The 21,742-nt window shown below is 42.1% G+C and overlaps 1 protein-coding gene across 1 annotated transcript in view; it reads left to right on the top strand.

The window, feature by feature from the left end:
* The window catches only part of gdpd1 (glycerophosphodiester phosphodiesterase domain containing 1), an 80,783-nt gene extending 59,888 nt beyond the window's left edge, over positions 1-20,895 (top strand). The window contains exons 5-10 of the mRNA XM_073053153.1: positions 558-679; positions 1,278-1,367; positions 4,771-4,904; positions 12,814-12,873; positions 15,384-15,435; positions 18,727-20,895. Of these exons, the coding sequence (XP_072909254.1) occupies positions 558-679; positions 1,278-1,367; positions 4,771-4,904; positions 12,814-12,873; positions 15,384-15,435; positions 18,727-18,858 (590 nt within the window). The 3' untranslated portion in view covers positions 18,859-20,895. The remainder of the gene's footprint in view (positions 1-557; positions 680-1,277; positions 1,368-4,770; positions 4,905-12,813; positions 12,874-15,383; positions 15,436-18,726) is intronic.
* Positions 20,896-21,742: the final 847 nt, after the last annotated feature.

Genomic DNA, 21,742 nt, shown 5'->3' with positions numbered 1-21,742 from the left:
GGTATTAAACTGGCAAGAGTGCAAAAAAGATTTACAAGGATGTTGCCAGGACTTGAGGGACTGAGTGATAGGGAGAGGATGGATAGTCAGACTTTATTCCTTGATGCATAGGAGACTGAGAGGTGATCTTACGGGCATCATTAAACTGAGTGCACACTATCTTTTTTCCAGTCAGAGCTAGATGGCAAAGGTTTAACGTGAGAAAAGAAATTAATAGGAACTTGAAGTGTTATGCAAAGTGTGGTAAGTATGTGGAATGAGGTGCGGGAGGAAGTGCCTGAGGCAGGTATAATAACAGCTTTCAAAAGACATTTGAACAGGTGAGCGGATAGGAAATGGGACTAAAATAAAAACACAAAATGCTGGCAGAACTCAGCAGGCCAGACAGCATCTATGGGAGGAGGTAGTGACGACGTTTCGGGCCGAAACCCTTCATCAGGAAATGGGACTAGCTTAGATTGACATCTTAATTGGCAGTGTAATTGGGCCTAAGGGCCTGTTTCTGTACTGTGCAATTCTCTCACTTAAATCCAATGACTGATCTCCCACCTCTTTAGATTGCTTCTGTGATGGAGGAGACGACAAACGTATTCCGCTATTGAAGGAAGTGTTTGATGCCTTTCCCACGACACCCATCAACATCGACATTAAAGTTAACAATGACCTCCTCATTCAGAAGGTAACAAATAAGGAAAAATAAACCTTTTGATATGAAATCAGAAAGTTTCATATCAATTGGTCAGTGTCTGTGGAGAGAGAACCAGTTCATGTTGTTCAGAATTACTCCTAAATTGGTAAATCAGTTTATTATCACTGAGTATACGAAGGTACAGTGAAAAGCATTGTTTTGCATGCCATCTCAGATTATTTTATCACATCAATACATTGAAATACTACAGGGCAAAGCAGTAACAGTGCAGAATAACATGTTGCAGTTACAGAGGAAGTGCAGTGTAAGGCAATGACCATAAGACATAGGAGCAGAATTAAGCCACAAAATAAACTGTGAGGTCAGGAGGCCATCTTACTGTATTAGGGGGACCATTCAGTAGTCTTAAAACTAAACAAATCATTTCGATCTGCTGGAAATTCGTCCACTCTGAAGCATTAATTCTTCCTCCATGGATGCTGCCCGTGTGTTTACGGTTAAGATCGTGTTAAGAGAAGGCAATTTGGCTCCTGAGACCTTTAGTGATCTCACACCTGCTTTTGCCCAAGTTTACACATACACTGTCTTCACGAGGTTTGATGCATCTTTTTCTCCTTCCTCCACCCAGGTATCTGATTTGGTCAGTGAGTATAATCGTCAGGACCTCACTGTCTGGGGCAATGGCAGTGAAACTATTGTGAAGAAATGTTACAAAACGGTGAGCCCTCCACAGGTTTGGGTGCATTCATTTGGACAGTTCAGGATAGCGCAATATCGTAGATAAAAGATTCTAGTAATTGTCAATTGCTGACGTCAAGATATCCAGTCTGTAGTTCACTGCTTTCTCCCACCTAGACATCTTCAAAAAGCGGCATCTATCACTCAGGACTCTCACTTCCCAGGGTATTCTGTGTTCTCATTACTACCATCAGGCAGAAGGTACAGGAGCGATAAGATGTGCACTCAGCATTTTAGGAGCAGCTTCTTCCCCTCCACCAGCAAATTTCTGAGCGGTCAATGAACCCACGAACACTACCTCACTATTTTTGCTGTCCTTTTCCACTGTTTATTTTGTGTGTGTGTGTGTGTGTATGTAACACGCACAGTTAATTGGGCCATCGGTTAATCAGGGCAGCCGCTTGTTTGAGACAACTGACAACTCTTAAACGACAAAAACTTATCAAAAAAATTGCTGGGATTCCCTTTGTTGATTTGGGACACTATGCCACTTAATTGTGGCAGGAGACTGTTACCAAGCAAGTTCAAACTAGCATCAGTCATTTGCACTTGTGTAACCATTAGATGCTACACCATGCTTAGGGCGAACGGTTTTTAAATAACATCAGTTGTGTGTGTTTGTGTTCAAAAAGCAGTGATTTTGTCATATAGTGAAAAATAAGCAGTAAGACAACTTAGAACTGTTTTGCTCACCACAGTTTCAAGCAATCAGACTTGGAAACACCAGAAATGGCTGGAAGTGAAAATGAAATTATTTCACTACCTCAACAAGTAAGGATTGCTGTGCTGATTTTGTTCACTGTGTACACTGGATGAATTCTTCCGTCGATAACTATTAGGAACTTAAGCACAGTTTTATAGTAATGTAGTACTATTGGTAGTGTTCTAATTTGTTCTGTGTTTCAGTTAAATACATAATTTGTTACTCAGCTTGTCTTTTTTTAATATCTTTTTTTAACTGCATATTTCCATGAAACTTCAGCTAATTGGTGCAGATACTCAATTTGGCCAAAATGAGTCCTCATGTGTCCCAGTTAATTGGAAAATATGACATGTGTCAGTGATAATAAACCTTATTCTGATTCTAAATAAGAATCAAGTTTATTATCGTTGACATACAATTTGAAATTTATTCTTTTGTGACAGTGCAAAGACACAAAAATTAATATAAATTGGAAATAGTGCAAAATAAAAGTAATAGCAAATAATGTTCATGACTGTTCAGAAATCTGATGGTGGAGGTTAATAGGCTGTTTGAGTGTGTGTCTGCTGGCATCCGTACCTCCCACCCCAGTAGTAGCAATGAGAAGAGGGCTTGTCCTGGATGTTGAGAGTCCTTGGTGATGGATGCTCCCTTCATGAAGCATTGCCTCTTGAAATGTCCCTCATGGTGTAGAGGGTTGTGCTTGTGACGGAGCTAGCTGAGTCTACTAGCCCCAACAGCCTTCCATGTATTGGAGCCTCCACTTGATACCTTTCGTCTATGAAAACCATTTGTGAACATTTAAATTTTACACGGTAGAATTTTGCTAGTGTTGTAGGGAATCATTAGATTGATCTTGGAATGTATTTCTAAAGGTTGGCACAACATTGTGGGCCGAAGGGCCTGTATTGTGCTGTATTGTTCCATGTGAAACCTAGTCTATATTTGAATAGCAAGTAAAGATACTTAGGGCTATTGGAAGAGTTAGGAATTACCTCTGTGTCCTAACCAACATCTCCTCAGGTCAGTACTGCCAAATACCAATTAAATGGTTCTAAGGTCATAGGGGAGTACAGTACAGCACAGAAACAGGCTATTCATCCCATCGAATCCATGTCAAGACCGCTAATCTGCCTATTCCTATCGACCTGCACCAGGACCATAGCCTTCCATATCCCTACTATCCATGTATCTATCCAAACTTCTCTTAAATGTTGAAATCAAGCTTGCATGCACCATTCGTGCTGGCAGTTTCCCCTCATTTCCCCTTAAACTTCTCACTTTCATCCTTAACCCATGACCTCCAGTTGTTGTCTCACCCAAGCTCAGTGGGAAAAAAACCTGCTTGCAATTACCCTATCTATATCCTCAATTTTGTATACCTCTATCAAATCTCCGCGCAGTCTTCTATGTTGTAAAGGATACAGTCCTAACCTATTCATCTTTCCTTATTACTCAGGTCCTCCAGACCCAAGATTTTTTTCTGTACTCTTTCAACCTTGTTTACATGTTTCTTGTAGGTAGGTGACCAAAACTGCACACAATACTCCAAATTAGCCCTCACCAATGTCTTGCACAATTTCAACATAACATCCCATCTCCTGTACTCTGACTTATGAAGGCCAATGTGCCAAAAGCTTTCTTTACAACCCTATCTACCTGTGACACTGTTTTCAATGAATTATGGACCTGAATTCCCAGATCTCTTTGTTCAACCACACTCCTTAGTGCCCTACTGTTCACTGTGTAAGACCTACACTGGTTGGTCCTAATGACGTGCAGAACATTGCACTTGTCTGCATTAAATTCCATCTGCCATTTTTCAGCCCATTTTTCCAGCTGATGCAGATCCCTCTGCAAGCCATGATAGCCTTCCTCACTGTCCACTACACCCCCAACTAGGTGTCATCTGCAAATCTGCTGGACCAGTTAACCACATTGCCGTCCAGATCATTGATGTAGATGACAAAGAACAAAGATCCCTGCAGCACACCACTAGTCACAGGTAATCCTTTACTACCACTCTCTGGCTTCTCCCACAAAGACAATATCTAATCCAATTTACTACCTCATCCTGAATGCCAAGCGACTAAACCTTCTTGACCAGCCTCCCATGCGGGACCTTGTCAAATGCCTTACTAAAGTCCATGTAGACAACATCCATTACCTTGCCATCATTCATTTCCCAGGTAACTTCCTTGAAAATCTCTATAAAATCAGTTAAACATGACCTACCATGCACAAAGCCATGCTGGCTATCCCTAATCAGTTCATGTCTGTCCAAATACTTATCTACCTAGTCCTTTAGAATACCTTCCAATAATATCCCACAACTGATGTCAAACTCACAAACCTATAGTTTCCTGGTTTATGTTAGAGCATTTTTTAAACAGTAGAATAACAGCTGCTATCCTCTAATCCTCTGGTACCTCTCCTGTCGCTAAGGATGTTTCAAATATCTCTGCTAGGGCCCCAGCAATTTTTGCACTTGCCGAAATTGGGTCCAAGGGAACACCTTGTCAGGCCCTGGGAATTTAGCCACCCTGATTTGCCTCATTGCTGTTTTTGTGATTGAATATAATTCAGTGCGGGAGAGGAGTTTGAAAGGTGTGACTTTCTGTATCGCAGACTGGTTTGTGTGTTCCCAGCATGAACTTCTCTGCTCTTGTTTCTCCATCAGAATCCAAGCATCCCGATCCTGTTCAGCCTGCAGAGAGTGCTCCTACTGCTGGGACTCTTCTACACGGGGCTCCTGCCCTTCTTCCCCTTGAGAGAACAGTTTCTGGAGATCCCCATGCCCACTATCATTCTCAAGTAAGTGAAGGACTCCAACACCACATATCAGGATCTACAGATCTCCTACCCTTAATTTGTTTGACATGTCTCCCTCCCCAGAGAGCTGGGAGAGGAGGCTAGAGGCCTGTCTGTCTTACACCATGTGTAGTTTGGGAGGATGGGTACCAGGCTTAATGACATTAAATAGGCACTTGTATAGATATCTGCTTCATTGTTAGCCACTTGTAATGTAGCAGAAGACTAGAGCATGCCTAAGGTTGTTCCATTGTTCAAGAAGGGTTGCAGACTGGGCAGCTACAGGTCAGTGCGTCTAACTTCAGACCACAGGAACTAGCAGGGAGGAGGCTGTTTTCGGAACGGACCAATTGGGTTTAAAGTTTCTGTGCTGTATATCTGTATAACTCCATGACAATGAGATCATTTGCTGTACACTGTACCCCGGTCCTGGGGAAGGAGCTCTGTGAGTGCAGTTGGGATCGGGAGTTATTCCTTTTCATTGCTTCTGTGGCTGGTACTCCCTCTCCAGATGCATTTGCCTTGCATTGACTCCCCCTTCACCAGAGAACTGCAGTACTCTGAGGAGGTCACAGCATATTTACCAAGAGCAGAGGGAAGGGCAATACATTGAACACTGCAGTGCAGTACAGGCCCTTCAATTTACAGTGTGCCAACTTAAATAATCCTACTCTTAAGATCAGTCTAAGCTTTCCCTCCTACTAGCCCTCTATTTGTCTTTAATCCATGTGTCTATCTAAGAGTCTCTTAAATTCCCTAATGTACTTGCCTGTACCACCAACCCTGGCAGTGTGCTCCATGCAGCCACCACTCTCTGTGTAAAAATACTTGCCTCTGACGTTCCCTTTGCACGTTCCTCCAATCACCTTACCATTATGCCCTCTCATATTAACTATTTCTGCCCTGGGAAAAATTCTCTGGCTATCCACTCTCTCTATGCCTCTTATCATCTTGTACAACTCTATCAAGTAACTCTCATACCGCTTTGCTCCAAGTCCCAGCTCACTCAACTTTTCCTCTTAAGGCATGCACACCAATCCAGTGTTCATCCTGGTAAATCTCCTCTGCACCCACTCTACAGCTTCTACGTCCTTCCTATAATGACGCAACTAGAACTGAACACAATACTCCCAAGTGTGGTCTAACTAGAGTTTTATAGAGCTGCAACATTATCTCATGGCTTTTGAACTCAATCCCCACCTTCTTAACTACCAGGTCAACTTGCGTGGCAACTCTGTAGACATGAGCCCCAAGATTCCCGAGTTCCACCACACTGCTAAGAATCCTGACATTAACCTTGTACTCTGGCTTCAAATTTGATCTTCCAAAGTCACATATTTCCAGATTGAACTTCATCTCTCATTTCTCAGCCCAGCTCTGCATCTTGTCCCATTGTAATCTCCGACAACCAAAATAAATTAGAAAATAGAATAATACAGCAGGCCCTTCGGCCCACAATGTTGTGCTAAGATACTTAATCAGCTCTCGTCAGTGGTTGATTGTAGGTTTAAAATAATCCCTCATCTGATCTGCCAGTGGACAGGTGGTGTCAGATCTCCATCTCCACTTCATTTGCTTAGTCCTGTTCCACAGTTGTTGATACCTCCACCCAGTGGGGCTGATGCCTCCACGTGCCCCATCCCCAGCCTGCAAAGGGTGGGTCTGCTTTCTGTCACCCACCAGTGGAACAGTTTTAATATCACCAGCAGATGTTGTGACATTTATTGTTTTGTGACACCTATATGGTGCAAAACATAAAACTTGCAAATAAATAAATAGTGTGAAAGAGGTATAGTAAGGTAGAGTTCATAGACCGTCCGGAAATCTGATGGTGGAGAGGAAGGAGCTGTTCTGAGAACAGTGAGTGTGTGTCTTCAGGTTCCTGTACCACCTCCTGTCACCCTCACTGTACCAGCCCACTGTGTAAACTTTAGAGGGTCCACACATGCCCTTCCCACAGGCTGTTCTCACTTTGTGTGACCAGATCAGAGATGAGCTCTTAGCACGGCAGCAGTGAGCAGCAGCAGCAGTTTGCTGCCTCTATCCTCTCACCATGTGTGAGTCCCTCACTCTGTGTGTGTGTGTGTGTGTGTGTCCGTGTCCCTCAGTGTTTGTGTTACATCATGTTTGTGTCCGTGTCCCTCACTCTGTGTGTGTGTGTGTGTGTGTGTGTGTGTGTGTCCCTCAGTGTGTGTTTTCCTCACTCTGTGTGTGTGTGTGTGTGTGTGTCCCTCAGTGTGTGTGTTCCTCGCTCTGTGTGTGTGTGTCCCTCAGTGTGTTTTCCTCGCTGTGTGTGTCTGTGTCCCTCACTCTGTGTGTTTTCCTCGCTGTGTGTGTCTGTGTCCCTCACTCTGTGTGTTTTCCTCGCTGTGTGTGTCTGTGTCCCTCACTCTGTGTGTTTTCCTCGCTGTGTGTGTCTGTGTCCCTCACTCTGTGTGTTTTCCTCGCTGTGTGTGTCTGTGTCCCTCACTCTGTGTGTTTTCCTCGCTGTGTGTGTCTGTGTCCCTCACTCTGTGTGTTTTCCTCGCTGTGTGTGTCTGTGTCCCTCACTCTGTGTGTTTTCCTCGCTGTGTGTGTCTGTGTCCCTCACTCTGTGTGTGTGTGTCCCTCAGTGTGTTTTCCTCGCTGTGTGTGTCTGTGTCCCTCACTCTGTGTGTGTGTGTCCCTCAGTGTGTTTTCCTCGCTGTGTGTGTCTGTGTCCCTCAGTGTGTGTGTTCCTCGCTCTGTGTGTGTGTGTCCCTCTGTGTTTTCCTCGCTGTGTGTGTCTGTGTCCCTCACTCTGTGTGTTTTCCTCACTGTGTGTCCGCGTCCCTCACTCTGTGTGTGTGTCCCTCAGTGTGTGTTTTCCTCACTCTGTGTGTGTGTGTGTGTGTTTTCCTCACTCTGTGTGTGTGTGTCCGTGTCCCTCAGTGTTTGTGTTACATCATGTTTGTGTCCGCGTCCCTCACTCTGTGTGTGTGTCCCTCAGTGTGTGTTTTCCTCGCTCTGTGTGTGTGCGTGTGTCCCCCTCAATGTGTGTTTTCCTCACTGTCACTGTGTGTGTCCCTCACTGCGTGTGTTTCTCACCGTGTGTGTGTCTCTCTCTCTCTCTCTCACCATATAACCATATAACAATCACAGCACGGAAACAGGCCATCTCGGCCCTCCTAGTCCGTGCCGAACTCTTAATCTCACCTAGTCCCAGCTACCCGCACTCAGCCCATAACCCTCCACTCCTTTCCTGTCCATATACCTATCCAATTTTACCTTAAATGACACAACTGAACTGGCCTCTACTACTTCTACAGGAAGCTCATTCCACACAGCTATCACTCTCTGAGTAAAGAAATACCCCCTCGTGTTTCCCTTAAACTTTTGCCCCCAAACTCTCAAATCATGTCCTCTCGTTTGAATCTCCCCTACTCTCAATGAAATTAGCCTATTCACGTCAACTCTATCTATCCCTCTCAAAATTTTAAATACCTCAATCAAATCCCCCCTCAACCTTCTACGCTCCAATGAATAGAGACCTTACTTGTTCAACCTTTCTCTGTAACTTAAGTGCTGAAACCCAGGTAACATCCTAGTAAATCGTCTCTGCACTCTCTCTAATTTATTGATATCTTTCCTATAATTCGGTGACCAGAACTGTACACAATATTCCAAATTTGGCCTTACCAATGCCTTGTACAATTTTAACATTACATCCCAACTTCTGTACTCAGTGCTCTGATTTATAAAGGCCAGCGTTCCAAAAGCCTTCTTCACCACCCTATCTACATGAGACTCCACCTTCAGGGAACTATGCACTGTTATTCCTAGATCTCTCTGTTCCACTGCATTCCTCAATGCCCTACCATTTACCCTGTATGTTCTATTTGGATTATTCCTGCCAAAATGTAGAACCTCACACTTCTCAGCATTAAACTCCATCTGCCAACATTCAGCCCATTCTTCTAACCGGCATAAATCTCCTTGCAAGCTTTGAAAACCCACCTCATTATCCACAACACCTCCTACCTTAGTATCATCGGCATACTTACTAATCCAATTTACCACCCCATCATCCAGATCATTTATGTATATTACAAACAACATTGGGCCCAAAATAGATCCCTGAGGCACCCCGCTAGTCACCGGCCTCCATCCTGATAAACAATTATCCACCACTACTCTCTGGCATCTCCCATCTAGCCACTGTTGAATCCATTTTATTACTCCAGCATTAATACCTAACGACTGAACCTTCTTAACTAACCTTCCATGTGGAACTTTGTCAAAGGCCTTGCTGAAGTCCATATAAACTACATCCACTGCCTTACCCTGGTCAACATTCCTCGTAACTTCTTCAAAAAATTCAATAAGGTTTGTCAAACATGACCTTCCACGCACAAATCCATGCTGGCTACTCCTAATCAGATCCTGTCTATCCAGATAATTCTAAATACTATCTCTGAGAATACTTTCCATTAATTTACCCACCACTGATGTCAAACTGACAGGTCTATAATTGCTAGGCTTACTTCTAGAACCCTTTTTAAACAATGGAACCACATGAGCAATACGCCAATCCTCCGGCACAATCCCCGTTTCTAATGACATCTGAAAGATCTCCGTCAGAGCTCCTGCTATCTCTACACAAACTTCCCTCAAGGTCCTGGGGAATATCCTGTCAGGACCCGGAGATTTATCCACTTTTAAATTTCTTAAAAGCGCCAGTACTTCCACCTCTTTAATTGTCATAGGTTCCATAACTTCCTTACTTGTTTCCCACACCTTAAACAATTCAATATCCTTCTCCTTAGTGAATACTGAAGAGAAGAAATCGTTCAAAATCTCTCCCATCTCCCTTGGCTCCACACATAGCTGACCACCCTGATTCTCTAAGGGACCAATTTTATCCCTCACTATCCTCTTGCTTTTAATATAACTGTAGAAACCTTTCGGATTTACTTCCACCTTATTTGCCAAACCAAACTCGTATCTTCTTTTAGCTTTTCTAATCTCTTTCTTAAGATTCCTTTTCTTTCTTTTTCAATCTCTTTATTATTATTAATAATATTATGAACAAAATACAATTGATATATTAATAAAGGGATTACAAACATACAAATTCCCATTACACATGAAAGAATACATAAGCAATGATTACAGTATAAATGAGTTTTCACAAAACATGGACCATACAGTATATGTATGAACAAGGTAAATCTAGGTATTTCATAACATATGATATAAAAACAGAAAAAAGAAAAAAAAATTGCAAAATTGACTAAACTACTAATCTAATAACTAATGAAGAAGAAAAAAGAAGCAAAAAAAGAAAAAAAAAGAAAAACTAAAAAGGAAAAAAAAAGGCTGTTTATAATATCTCACAAGAATACATAATCATCAGTGTCGTCAACTCCGATCCTCTCAACATAAATAAGATTAAAGCTGGAAAATCCAATAAGCTTGGAACAGGGTCATATTACATCATATGAAAATATTGAATAAATGGTCTCCATATCTCTTCAAATTTAATAGAAGTATCGAATACACCACTTATAATTTTTTCTAAATTTAAACATAACATAGTTTGAGAAAGCCAATGAAATACAGTGGGAGGATTAATTTCCTTCCAATTCAACAAAATAGATCTTCTAGCCATCAAAGTGAGAAATGCAATCATTCGACAGGCGGAAGAAGATAAATGAAGTGAGTCCATCATTGGTAAACCAAAAATTGCGGTAATAGGATGGGGTTGTAAATCGATGTTCAATACCGCAGAGATAATATCAAAAATATCTTTCCAATATTTTTTCAAAAGCGGACATGACCAAAACATATGAGTTAAAGATGCGATTTCAAATTGACATCTATCACAAATAGGGTTTATATAAGAATAAAAATGAGCTAATTTATCCTTGGACATATGGGCCCTATGTACGACCTTAAATTGTATTAATGAATGTTTGGCACATATAGATGATGTATTAACTAATTGAAGAATTCTATCCCAATTCTCAATAGGAATAATAAGATTAAGCTCTCTTTCCCAATCATTTTTTGTCTTATAAAGGGACTCTGAACGTATCTTCATAATTATATTATAAAGTTTTGATATAAGCCCTTTTTGAAAAGGGTTTAATTCGAACAAACTCTCCAGAATATCTGAAGAGACAAAATTTGGAAACGTAGGAAGTACAGTACTTAAAAAAAAATGCCTAACCTGTAAATATCTTAAAAAAAAATGCAATCTAGGCAAATTATATTTATTAGATAATTGCTCAAAAGACATAAAACAATTGTCCGAAAATAAATCAGAAAATCTTAGTAAACCCTTAGTTTTCCAAGCCAAAAAAGCTTGATCTATAATTGAAGGCTGGGAAAAACAATTAGATACAATAGGAATATTTAAAACGAATTGAGTCAACCCGAAAAATTTCCGAAATTGAAACCATATACGTAAGGTATATTTAACTATCGGGTTGTCAATTCGTTTCGGCAATTTAGAAAGAGCAAAAGGGAGAGAAGTCCCTAAAATAGAACCCAGAGCATAACCTGGTACCGATTTAATTTCCAAACTCACCCAATGAGGGCCAAAAGAACCATCCCAGTCTTTCAACCAACATAACAAATATCTAATATTAACTGCCCAATAATAAAATCTGAAATTAGGTAATGCCAACCCACCTTCCTTCTTTGTCTTCTGTAAGTATATTTTACCCAACCTGGGATTTTTATTCTGCCATATATATGAGGAAATTTTTGAATCAACATTAGTAAAAAAAAGATTTCAGAATAAAAATTGGTACTGCTTGAAAAATATATAAAAACTTAGGTAAAATAACCATCTTAATAGCATTAATTCTACCTATCAGAGATAAAGATAATGGTGACCACTTAGTAAACAAGCCTTTAATCTGATCAATTAAGGGTAAAAAATTAAACCTAAATAATTCTTTATGGTTTTTTGTGATTTTAATCCCTAAGTAAATAAAAGAGTCATTAACTAATTTAAAAGGTAAATTTCCATAACTTAGGACCTGTCTATTCAAAGGAAACAATTCAATCTTATTAAGATTTAACTTATACCCAGAAATTAAGATTCCTTTTACATTCTTTATATTCCTCGAGCAATTCCTTTACTCCATGCTGCCTATATCTTTTGTAGACATCCCACTTTTTCCGAACCAAGTTTCTAATATCCCTTGAAAACCATGGCGCTTTCAAACCTTTAACCTTTCCTTTCAACCTAACAGGAACATAAAGATTCTGTACCCTCATAATTTCACCCTGAAATGACCTCCATTTCTCTATTACATCCTTCCCATAACACTTGACCCAATCCACTCTCTCTAAATCCCTTCGCATCTCCTCAAAGTTAGCCTTTCTCCAATCAAAAATCTCAACTTTAGGTCCAGTCCTGTCCTTCTCCATAATTATATTGAAGCTAATGCTATTGTGATCACTGGACCCGAAGTGCTTCCCAACACATACATCTGTCAGCTGACCTATCGCATTCCCTAACAGGAGATCCAACACTGCCCCATCTCTAGTCGGTACTTCTATGTATTGTTGCAAAAAACTATCCTGCACACATTTCACAAACTCTAAACCATCCAGCCCTTTTACAGAATGAGCTTCCCAATCTATGTGTGGAAAATTAAAATCTCCCACAATCACCACCTTGTGTTTATTACAAATATCTGCTATCTCCTTACACATTTGCTCTTCCAACTCACGCTCCCCATTAGGTGTCCTATAATATACTCCTATCAGTGTTACTACACCTTTCCCATTCCTCAATTCCACCCAAATAGCCTCCCTAGAGGAGCGCTCTAATCTATCCTTCCAAAGCACCGCCATAAGATTTTCTCGGACAAGCAATGCAACACCTCCTCCTGTGTCCATCTGTATCTCTCACTGTGTATGTTCCTCCATTTCCCAGGCTGCAGGAATCATGCAAGATCCCCTGGACCCGGCGGCTGCTGATCTGGCTCGCTGACACGTGAGTACCCAAGACTTAACCTGAACCTACCATCTCTGCACCCCGTCCCCTACTCAACCCCTCTTCTGCTATTGCATTTTGTCCTCACCCCCCTCAAATTTCATGTATCACCCTTCCCTATCCCAATCCACTGTCTACCTTCACAACATGCTCAATTATTCTGTTTTTCCCTCCACACAACCCCTTCCCAATCAATTGCTATCTCTTCCCTCCCCTTAATAAAGATTAAAGATTATTTTTATTTATCACAAGTATGTCAAAACATACAGTGAAATGTGTTGTTTGCGTCAAGTCAAATCAGTGAGGATTGTATTGGGCAACTCACTAATGTCACCAACAGAGCATGCTCACAATTTACTAACCAAATTGTACCTCTCTGGAATGTGGGAGGCAACTGGAGGGTGCAATCTAAAACCAGTGTATTATGTCTAAACAATGGAGACTACAATGGGATGAGGGAGGATTTGGCTAGTGTGGACTGGGAACACAGGCTATATGCTGGGATGGTTGAGGAACAGTGGAAGATTTGCAAAGAGATTTTTCACGGTGCTCAACAAAAGTATATTCCAGTTAAAAACAAGGACAGTAAGGGTGAGGAGAGCCAGCCTTGGATAACTAAGGAAATAAAAGAAGGCATCAAACTAAAAGCTTGTGCATACAAAGTCGCCAAGGGTAGTGGGAAACTGGAAGATTAGGAAACTTTAAAAAGCAACAAAGTACCACTAAGCGAGCAATAAAGAAAGGGAAGATAGATTATGAAAATAAACTAGCACAAAATATGAAATCAGATAGTAGAAGTTTTTATAATTGTATGAAGTGAAAAGGGTGGCTAAAGTGAATGTAGATCCCTTGGAGGATGAGAAGAGGGAATTGATATTGGGCAATGAGGAAATGTCTGAGGCTTTGAAAGACTATTTTGTGTCCGGCTTTACAGTGGAGGTCACATCTAACATGCCAAAGAGAGATGTTATGGATGCGATGGGAGTTGAGGACCTCAATAAAATAGTTATCACTGAAGAGGTAGTGCTGAGCAAACTTGTGGGCCTGAAGATAGACAAGTCCACTGGGTCCTGATGGAATGCATCTGAGGGTACTGGAAGAATTGGCAGAGGTTATAGTAAACATGAGGAAATCTGCAGATGCTGGAAATAGAGGCTTTGGTGATGATTTACCAAAATCTCTGGAATCTGGGCAGGTCCCGGTGGATTGGAAGACAGCGGATATCATGCCACTGTTCAAAAAAGGATGTAGGCAAAAGGCAGGTAATTATAAGCCAGTTAGTTTAACATCAGTAGTTGGGAAAATGCTTGAAGCTATCAAGCATTGATAGCTTGAAGTTGGATTCAGCAAAGGCAGGTCCTGTTTGACAGACTTACTGGAGTTCTTTGACGATATAACAAGTTCAATGGATAGAGGGGAATAGATGGATCTAATTTACTTAGATTTCCAGAAGGTGTTTGATAAGGTACCACATAAAAGACTTGTACATAAGATAAGGATGCATAGAGTTGGGGTTATGTATTATCATGGATAGAGAATTAGTTAGCTAACAGAAAGCAGAGAGTTGGGATATATGAGTGTTGCTCTGGTTGGCAATCAATGGCGAGTGGTGTGCTGCAAGGGTTGGTGCTGGGCCTGCAACGATATACATTAACAATCTAGAAGAGGAGACCGAGTGTAGTGTATCTAAGTTTGCTGATGATACTAATTGAATGGAAAAATAAATTATGCAGCAGATATGGAGAGATATAGATAGGTTAAGTGAGCAGGCAAAGGTCTGACAGATGGACTACAATGTTGGTAAATGCAAGGTCATCCACTTTGGAAGGAAAACGAAAGAGCAGATTATTATTTAAATGATAAAAAATTGCATCATGCTGCTGTGCAGAGGGACTTGGGAGTGCTTGTGTATGAATCACAAAATGTTGTTTGCAGGTGCAGCAGGCTACAAGAAGGCAAATGGAATGTTGGCCTACATTGCTAGAGGGATTGAATTTCAGAGCAGGGAGGTTATGTTGCTACTGTACAGGGTGGTGGTGAGGCCGCACCTGGAATTCCGTGTGCAGTTCTGGTCTCCTTACTTGAAGGAGGATATACTGGCTTTGGAGGAAATGCAGAGGAGGTTTACCAGGTTGATTCCAGAGATTAGGGGTTAGACTATAAGGAGAGATTGGGTCGCCTGGGACTGTACTCGCTGGAATTCAGAAGAATGAGAGGAGATCTTACAGAAACGTATACAATTATGAAAGGGATAGGTAAGATAGAGGTAGGAAAGTTGTTTCCACTGCTAGGTGAGACTAGAACTAGGGAATATAGGCTCAAGATTCAGGGGAGTAGAATTAGGATGGAGATGCAAAACTTCTCCCACCCCAGCACTCCCATATACTGCCAGTCCTCCTGCCTCTTGCCGGATCGCATGGGACCACCCACTATGTGAGATGTTGACTGTTCCAGCTGCAGTGGGAGAACTCCAAAGGTGGTCCTGATGTTTCCTTGTCTTCTCCTGCCAGGTTACTGATGAGGAAATGTCTCTTTGAGCATCTCAAAGCGAGAGGAATTCAGGTGAGGTTGCCACTTTCCTTTCTGGTGCCATGAGCTATTTTGTACATCTCCAGAGAGAGGCCTTTTAATTCACTCTTGGTATCAGCCACATCCACTGAAGGAAGTCAGAAAGCAGGTTCTCAAACTGTTAGCTAGAACTGAAACCCAGCTTGGCCGTCCTTATAATCACCATCACTTGACTATAATTTTAAAACAGAGGTTCCCACCCTTTATTATGTCATGGAGCAAACAGTCCAGTGGACCCCGGGTTGAGAACCTCTGTGTTATAACATAGAACACGACAGCACAATACGGGCCCTTCAGCCCACGATGCGCTGACCTTTTAACCTCCTCCACAATCAATCTAACCCTTCTCTCCTACATAGTAATAATGTTCCATTTTTCTTTCATCCACGTGCCGATCTAAAAGTCACTTTTCAAATCAAGTCAAGTTCAAATTTATTGTCATTCAACCGTATACATGTACACCTGCAAATAGACGACGTTCCTCCGGACCAAGGTGTACAGTGTAGTACATGTAACACGTAGGGTAATATTACCACAAATAAATTAATGAATAATAAGATGCATTTGCGGAGCAAGTCAGAAAGTAAACAGTATAATGCTACTCACTCTTCATACATGATGAGATCTGGTGGTGGCAGCAGGGAGTTCAGTAGTCTCACTGCCTCGACCACCGAGTGCATCCCAGGCAAGCCACCATTCAATAAGTTAAAAAAAAAAACTTCCCTCTGAAAAGTCCCCTAAAACTTCCTGCCCTCACATTAAAAGGATGTCCTCTGATATTGGCCATTGCCACCCAGGGAAATAGGCACAGCCTGTCCACTCTATTTCTGCCTCTTATCATCTTGTACACATCTATTGTCACCTTTCATCTTACTTCACTCCAAAGAGAAAATCCCCATTTTGCTTGACCTTTCCTCATAAGACATGTACTCTAATCCAGGAAGCATCCTGGTAAATCTCCTCTGCATCCTCTAAAGCTTTCACATGCACGTTAACCCAAGGGCTCCCTGTAAGATTACCTAGAAGATCTGGAGGCTCTCTCTCGAGGAAGAGCAGAAGTGAACACCCCATTATCTCTTGGCATGAATCACCAATTGCTGAAGGAACTCAGCAGGCCAGGTAGCATCTATGGAGAGGAATAAACAGTGTTTATTTCTGTCCATGGATGTTGAATGACCTGATGAGTTCCTCCAGCAACTGCAGAATCTTGTGTGTTTATAAGTCACCACCTCACGCTGTGTTTGGTGGAGCTTGCTGTGCACAAGTTGGCTGCTGCATTGACCCATGTTGCAGCAGTGTCCTGCTCTGGGCTGCGAGCTCCGTGACGATTTGCCTCGCTGTGCGATGAGGTGAGGCTGAGGCTGTGGGCCTTCTCCAGCTGCTCTGGGCTTCATGTCTATGGACTCTCTTCTGTTCTGAATGCTGTTGCTTGCTTTTATTCTTTGCACGGTTTGTGTTTTTTCTCTCTCTCTACACATTGGATGTTGGTCTTTTTAAAAATTAGATCTTTTGGTTATTTTTGTTTTGTGGTTGCCTGTAAGCAGACAAATCCCAAAGCTGAATAATTTATATATACTTTGTACTTTGAACTTACACTAAAGTCAGAAAATTCTCAGGAAGTTAGGCTAGTGTGTATGGAAAACTAACGGTGAACGTACGTGGTCTTCTTTCCAGGGCTGGGAAATCAAGAACTAAAATGCATGGGGTGAGAGTGGAGAGATTTAATAGACCACTGGAACAGGCCCATCAGCCCACAATGTTGTGCTGAATTAATTAAACATTAAAATATCTGACTAAACTAATCCAATGTTCAGATCACTCCATTCTGTGTACATTCGTGTGCCTGAGAGCTTTTAGAATGCCTCTGTCTTTTTTGCCTTAGTTTTAGGTTTATTTGTCACATGTGCATCAAAATATGCACTGAAATGTGCCATTTGTGTCAACAACCAACAGGCAGCTCTCAAGTGACGCCATGCTTCCGGTGCCAACATAGCATGCCCACAACTTAATAACCCTAACCCGAACGTCTTTGGAATGTGGGAGGAAACACTATCATGGAAAGAACATGCAAACTCCTTGCAAACAACACGGGGATTGAACCCTGGTCGGTGACCACTGGTGCTGCAAATTGTCGCACTAGCCACTTCGCTAGAATGCCGGCCACTCGGGTAGCATCTGTGGAGGGAAATAGACAGTCGATGTTACGGGCAATCAGAATCAGGTTTATTATTACCGGCATGTAACGTGAAATTTGTTAACTTAGCAGCAGCAGTTCAATGCAATACATACTATAGGGAAAAAAAAATAAAACCAATAGTAATAAATAAATAAGTAAATCAATTACAGTATACATATATTTAATAGATTTTAAAAATGCAAAAAACAAAAATAGTATATTTTTTAAAAAGTGAGGTAGTGTCCAAGGGTTCAATGTCCATTTAGGTATCAGATAGCCGAGGTGAAGAAGCTGTTCCTGAATCGCTGAGTGTGTGCCTTCAGGCTTCTGTACCTCCTCCCTGATGGTAACAGTGAGAAAAGGGCATGCCCTGGGTGCTGGAGGTCCTTAATAATGGACGCTGTCTTTCTGAGACACCACTCCCTTCATTTAGATTCATCTGTTTTTGTGTGTAGCTGAGGTGGGTTTCTGATTGGCATGGACTACTTAGGCTGAAGGCCTGTTTCCATACTCTATGACACTAATCTGAAATGCTACCTCTGTTCCTGTCTTTACGGATGCTGACTGACCTGCTGAGTATTTCCAGCACTCTCCCGTCTTCAACTTTGCAGTATTCGAAGTAATTTTTAGCTTCCTCTATTTCTAGTTCCCTGTAACTATGCACTCACACTTCGACCCCTCCTTTCCTTTCAGCACTAAACAACTTCTCCCCTCTGCCTGGCTGGAGACATTCCATTTTGTTCCCTCCCTGTACTTCTGTACAGTAATCAGCTGTGCCTTATTACAGCTGTATTGCAGTCTAGTAATGTTTTACACTGTGGCGCATTACATCTGTGTTACAGTTTAACAGTATATTACACTGTGGCGCATTACATCTGTGTTACAGTTTAACAGTATATTACACTGTGGCACATTACAGTTCCATTAGTTTAACTTGTGCTATGCTATGTCTGCATTACTTGTTGCACTGTGTTGCCTAAAATATTTTCCTCTCTTGGCTGTGCTTGTGTGTTTCAGCAGGGAGGGGTGAAGGAGGGTGGTTTCTCACGCACACACATGCACACTCTCTCACTGGCTCCCTCTCCATTCTACCCACCCCCCTCCTCCAGGTCTACATCTGGGTTCTGAATGATGAGGATGACTTCAAGCGAGCCTTTGACTTGGGAGCAACAGGCGTCATGACTGACTACCCAACACGGCTGAAGAAGTTTCTAGAAAGTTACACCTTCAAAGAGGAGTAGAAGGAGAGATTTGGGGGGTGCGGGTTCTGTGGCTGGGGAGGGACAAGTGAAAGGATTTCATCAGCTAGTAGCCAGAACTCTCCCCCAGCCAATGTAAATCTTTGCTGCAGCAACAGATTGGTTTGGTTCACTGTGTCTTGTTCTCTTCTGACCCACTTTAGGTTGTACCAGCAGTCAGGGTTCCCTGCAAAGGTTAGGAAGAGGCAGAGCAGACTCGATGGGCCAACTGGCCTGATTGTGCTCAGATATCTTATGCTCTTAAAGATTCGTTTGAAACATGTCTTTACAAATATTCAAACTGCTTTCAGTTATTTCAAACCAAGTGTTGGTTGGGAAGCATCCTGTGTTAAAATCTGTGTCAGTTTATATTTGAAAGAAAAATGATTTGTCTTGAACACTTATGAAGCAGCTGCTTCCTATGGCAGAAGGCCACTCGGTCCATCTTTCTTGCACTGGCACTTTAAAAGCTCACCTCAAATGCATCACTTCACTCCTGCACTGTGTCCTTTCCTTTCTGCTTATTTATTTGATTCCTTTCAAAAGATGCTCCCACCACCTTGGGCACTGAGTTCCAGATTTCAGCAATGAAAATAGTGACAATTCTGTATTGAAACTTCAGGGAATTGGACCAGCAAGAAGTGAAACTACAGTGTACAGACACATGCTCTGCAGGCTGGGGCACAGTGGGGGGGGGGGGGGGGGTGGCAAGGTCACATAGACAGGAATCCTCTTCTGAAGCCCATCAAGCCTGTTCTGCAATGTATTGATGATTTGCTCTATAAGGAAGCCCGAGTCCTGTCTTCCTTTCATTGTCTTTGTCTGATGGTAGAGCTGAGTTCTGGGGATGTCGCTCAGCCCTGGTCTGGGCTGCTCAGGAGCTCTAGACACCCTCCGCTTGAAGAAACATCTCCAACTGTCACGTCCAGCTGCCCCCTCCCTCACAGTGCTGGCCCCAACAAGGCCTGCATTCCCTTCCGTCCACCCGATTGATACCTTCCAATATTTTTCCCCAGAAAATACTTTATTCATGCTTCAAAATAATATACAAAAGGAAGGAAACAGTGCAAAATAAAACCTTTACCTTATGTACATTACATAATGTAAACTTTGAAAAGAAAAACACAAGCATTGCAGCTTTTCCACAACATTGCCCCCTGAGATGATGCCCATTCCATTATACAGGGGGCCCAAAATCTCCAGAACAGCTCAGTCCAATCTCCCCTGAGCTTTGGTTCTGGATGGGGATCCTGATTTACCCCTCTGAGATGGACGAACTTTATCCAGATTAGATGGGAACTAAACCTGGAACAGTGTGCTCACTGAGCTGGGGTTGGGACTGAGGGCTAGTGGAACAGATGCTGCATGTATCAATGCCTCTACCTGATTGTGCCAGCCAGCCCCGTATGTAGGGGGGTCTCTGCAGAATGGCTGGGATTCATGGTCACCAGTGGTGGCTTTGTACCTGAGCTGGTATCCCACTAATGTATTCCCCTCTCACTCCTCACCTTGGAAGCTGTAGATCAGTGGGTTTGATGCCAGCCTTTAACCAGTAACTGAGAAATGGGCAAGCTGAGACCTCACCTACTTGGCCCTGACGAATGTGGTATAAATCCACACCTGGATGAAGATAACTGGACAAAGAACCAATTCCTCGTCCTCGTGAATGGAGTTTGTCACGACTGTTTATATTTTTTTGTGTTTGCTGTCAACCTTTTCTATGAGTTAACATTAGTCGGCTTCCAACAGTGTTGTGTCTCAGTCTACCTGATTCATGGAGAAAACAGGGTTTTTGTTCCACAATAATAAATGTATCTTGTGTTTTGTCTTAATACAGAGGATGAATAAATTTTTGCCCACTAACTGGCTGGGGCTCAAGCCCGCTGCAGTTAATTGACCTCACTTTAACAAATGAGCAGAAAATTAAAGCATTGTGTTGTAGATACTGGTAAATACTGCCCTACTAAATTGTGTGTGATTAAAATGTGATTTGTCAGCATTTAAATGTTATTTTTTAATGAAAAAGACTTCGTTATAACACATACTGTTTTGTGTGATGATTTCTTCTGAAGTTATCAGCTGCTTTTCCACACCTTTCTGGTCCCTCATCCACTCAATCATCCCCTTTCTCAGTGCCCCCACCCTCAGCTGTCCACACATTCAGACTCCACTGACATGGCAGGATGGGAGTTCATATTGTCATATTTTATAGTTTTGAGGTACAGCAAGGTAACAGCCCAACAATCCTGTGATGCCCAATTACACCCATGTGACCCATTAATGTACCAATGGCTACGTCTTTGGAAAGTGGAGCACCCCGAGTTTATGGGGAAAACAAACTCCTTACAGATAGCAGTGGCATCGAACCCTGGTCACTGGCACAGGAACAGTGTCACACTTAAATGCACAAGTGCAATGAAAAGCTTACTTATACATAGGATCAGAGACGCAACATTCCCAAGAAGACTAAATTAAGCAAAATTATATGAGAAAGTACAGACTTAGAATAAAAAATGCATAGGAGAATGATGTCAAAGTGCTGCTGTACTGTAGTAGTGATTAGGCTTATTCCGATTGGTTCAAGAACCAAATGGTTGAAGGGAAGTTGCTGCTTTGAAGCCGGTGGTGTGGGACTTCGGTCTTCTGTACCTCCTGCCCACTGGTAGCTGCGAGAAGATGGTGGGGATCTCTGATGATGGATATTGGCTTCTTGAGGCAACACCTCCTGTAGGTACTATCAATGGTGGAATTCATTAAGAAGGAGATGTAGCATTGAGTCCTACGGAAGGGTCCCGGACGTGAAATATTAACTATTTCGCTTTCCACAAATACTGATCAACCTTCAAAATTCTACCAGCATCTCACGCACACTGGTCTGTGTTGGACA

Source organism: Hemitrygon akajei, chromosome 8, assembly GCF_048418815.1.
Source record: "Hemitrygon akajei chromosome 8, sHemAka1.3, whole genome shotgun sequence".
NCBI classification, from domain to species: domain Eukaryota; kingdom Metazoa; phylum Chordata; class Chondrichthyes; order Myliobatiformes; family Dasyatidae; genus Hemitrygon; species Hemitrygon akajei.
The sequence above is the reverse complement of the archived record's forward strand: the minus strand, read 5'-3'. Positions and strand labels throughout refer to the sequence as shown.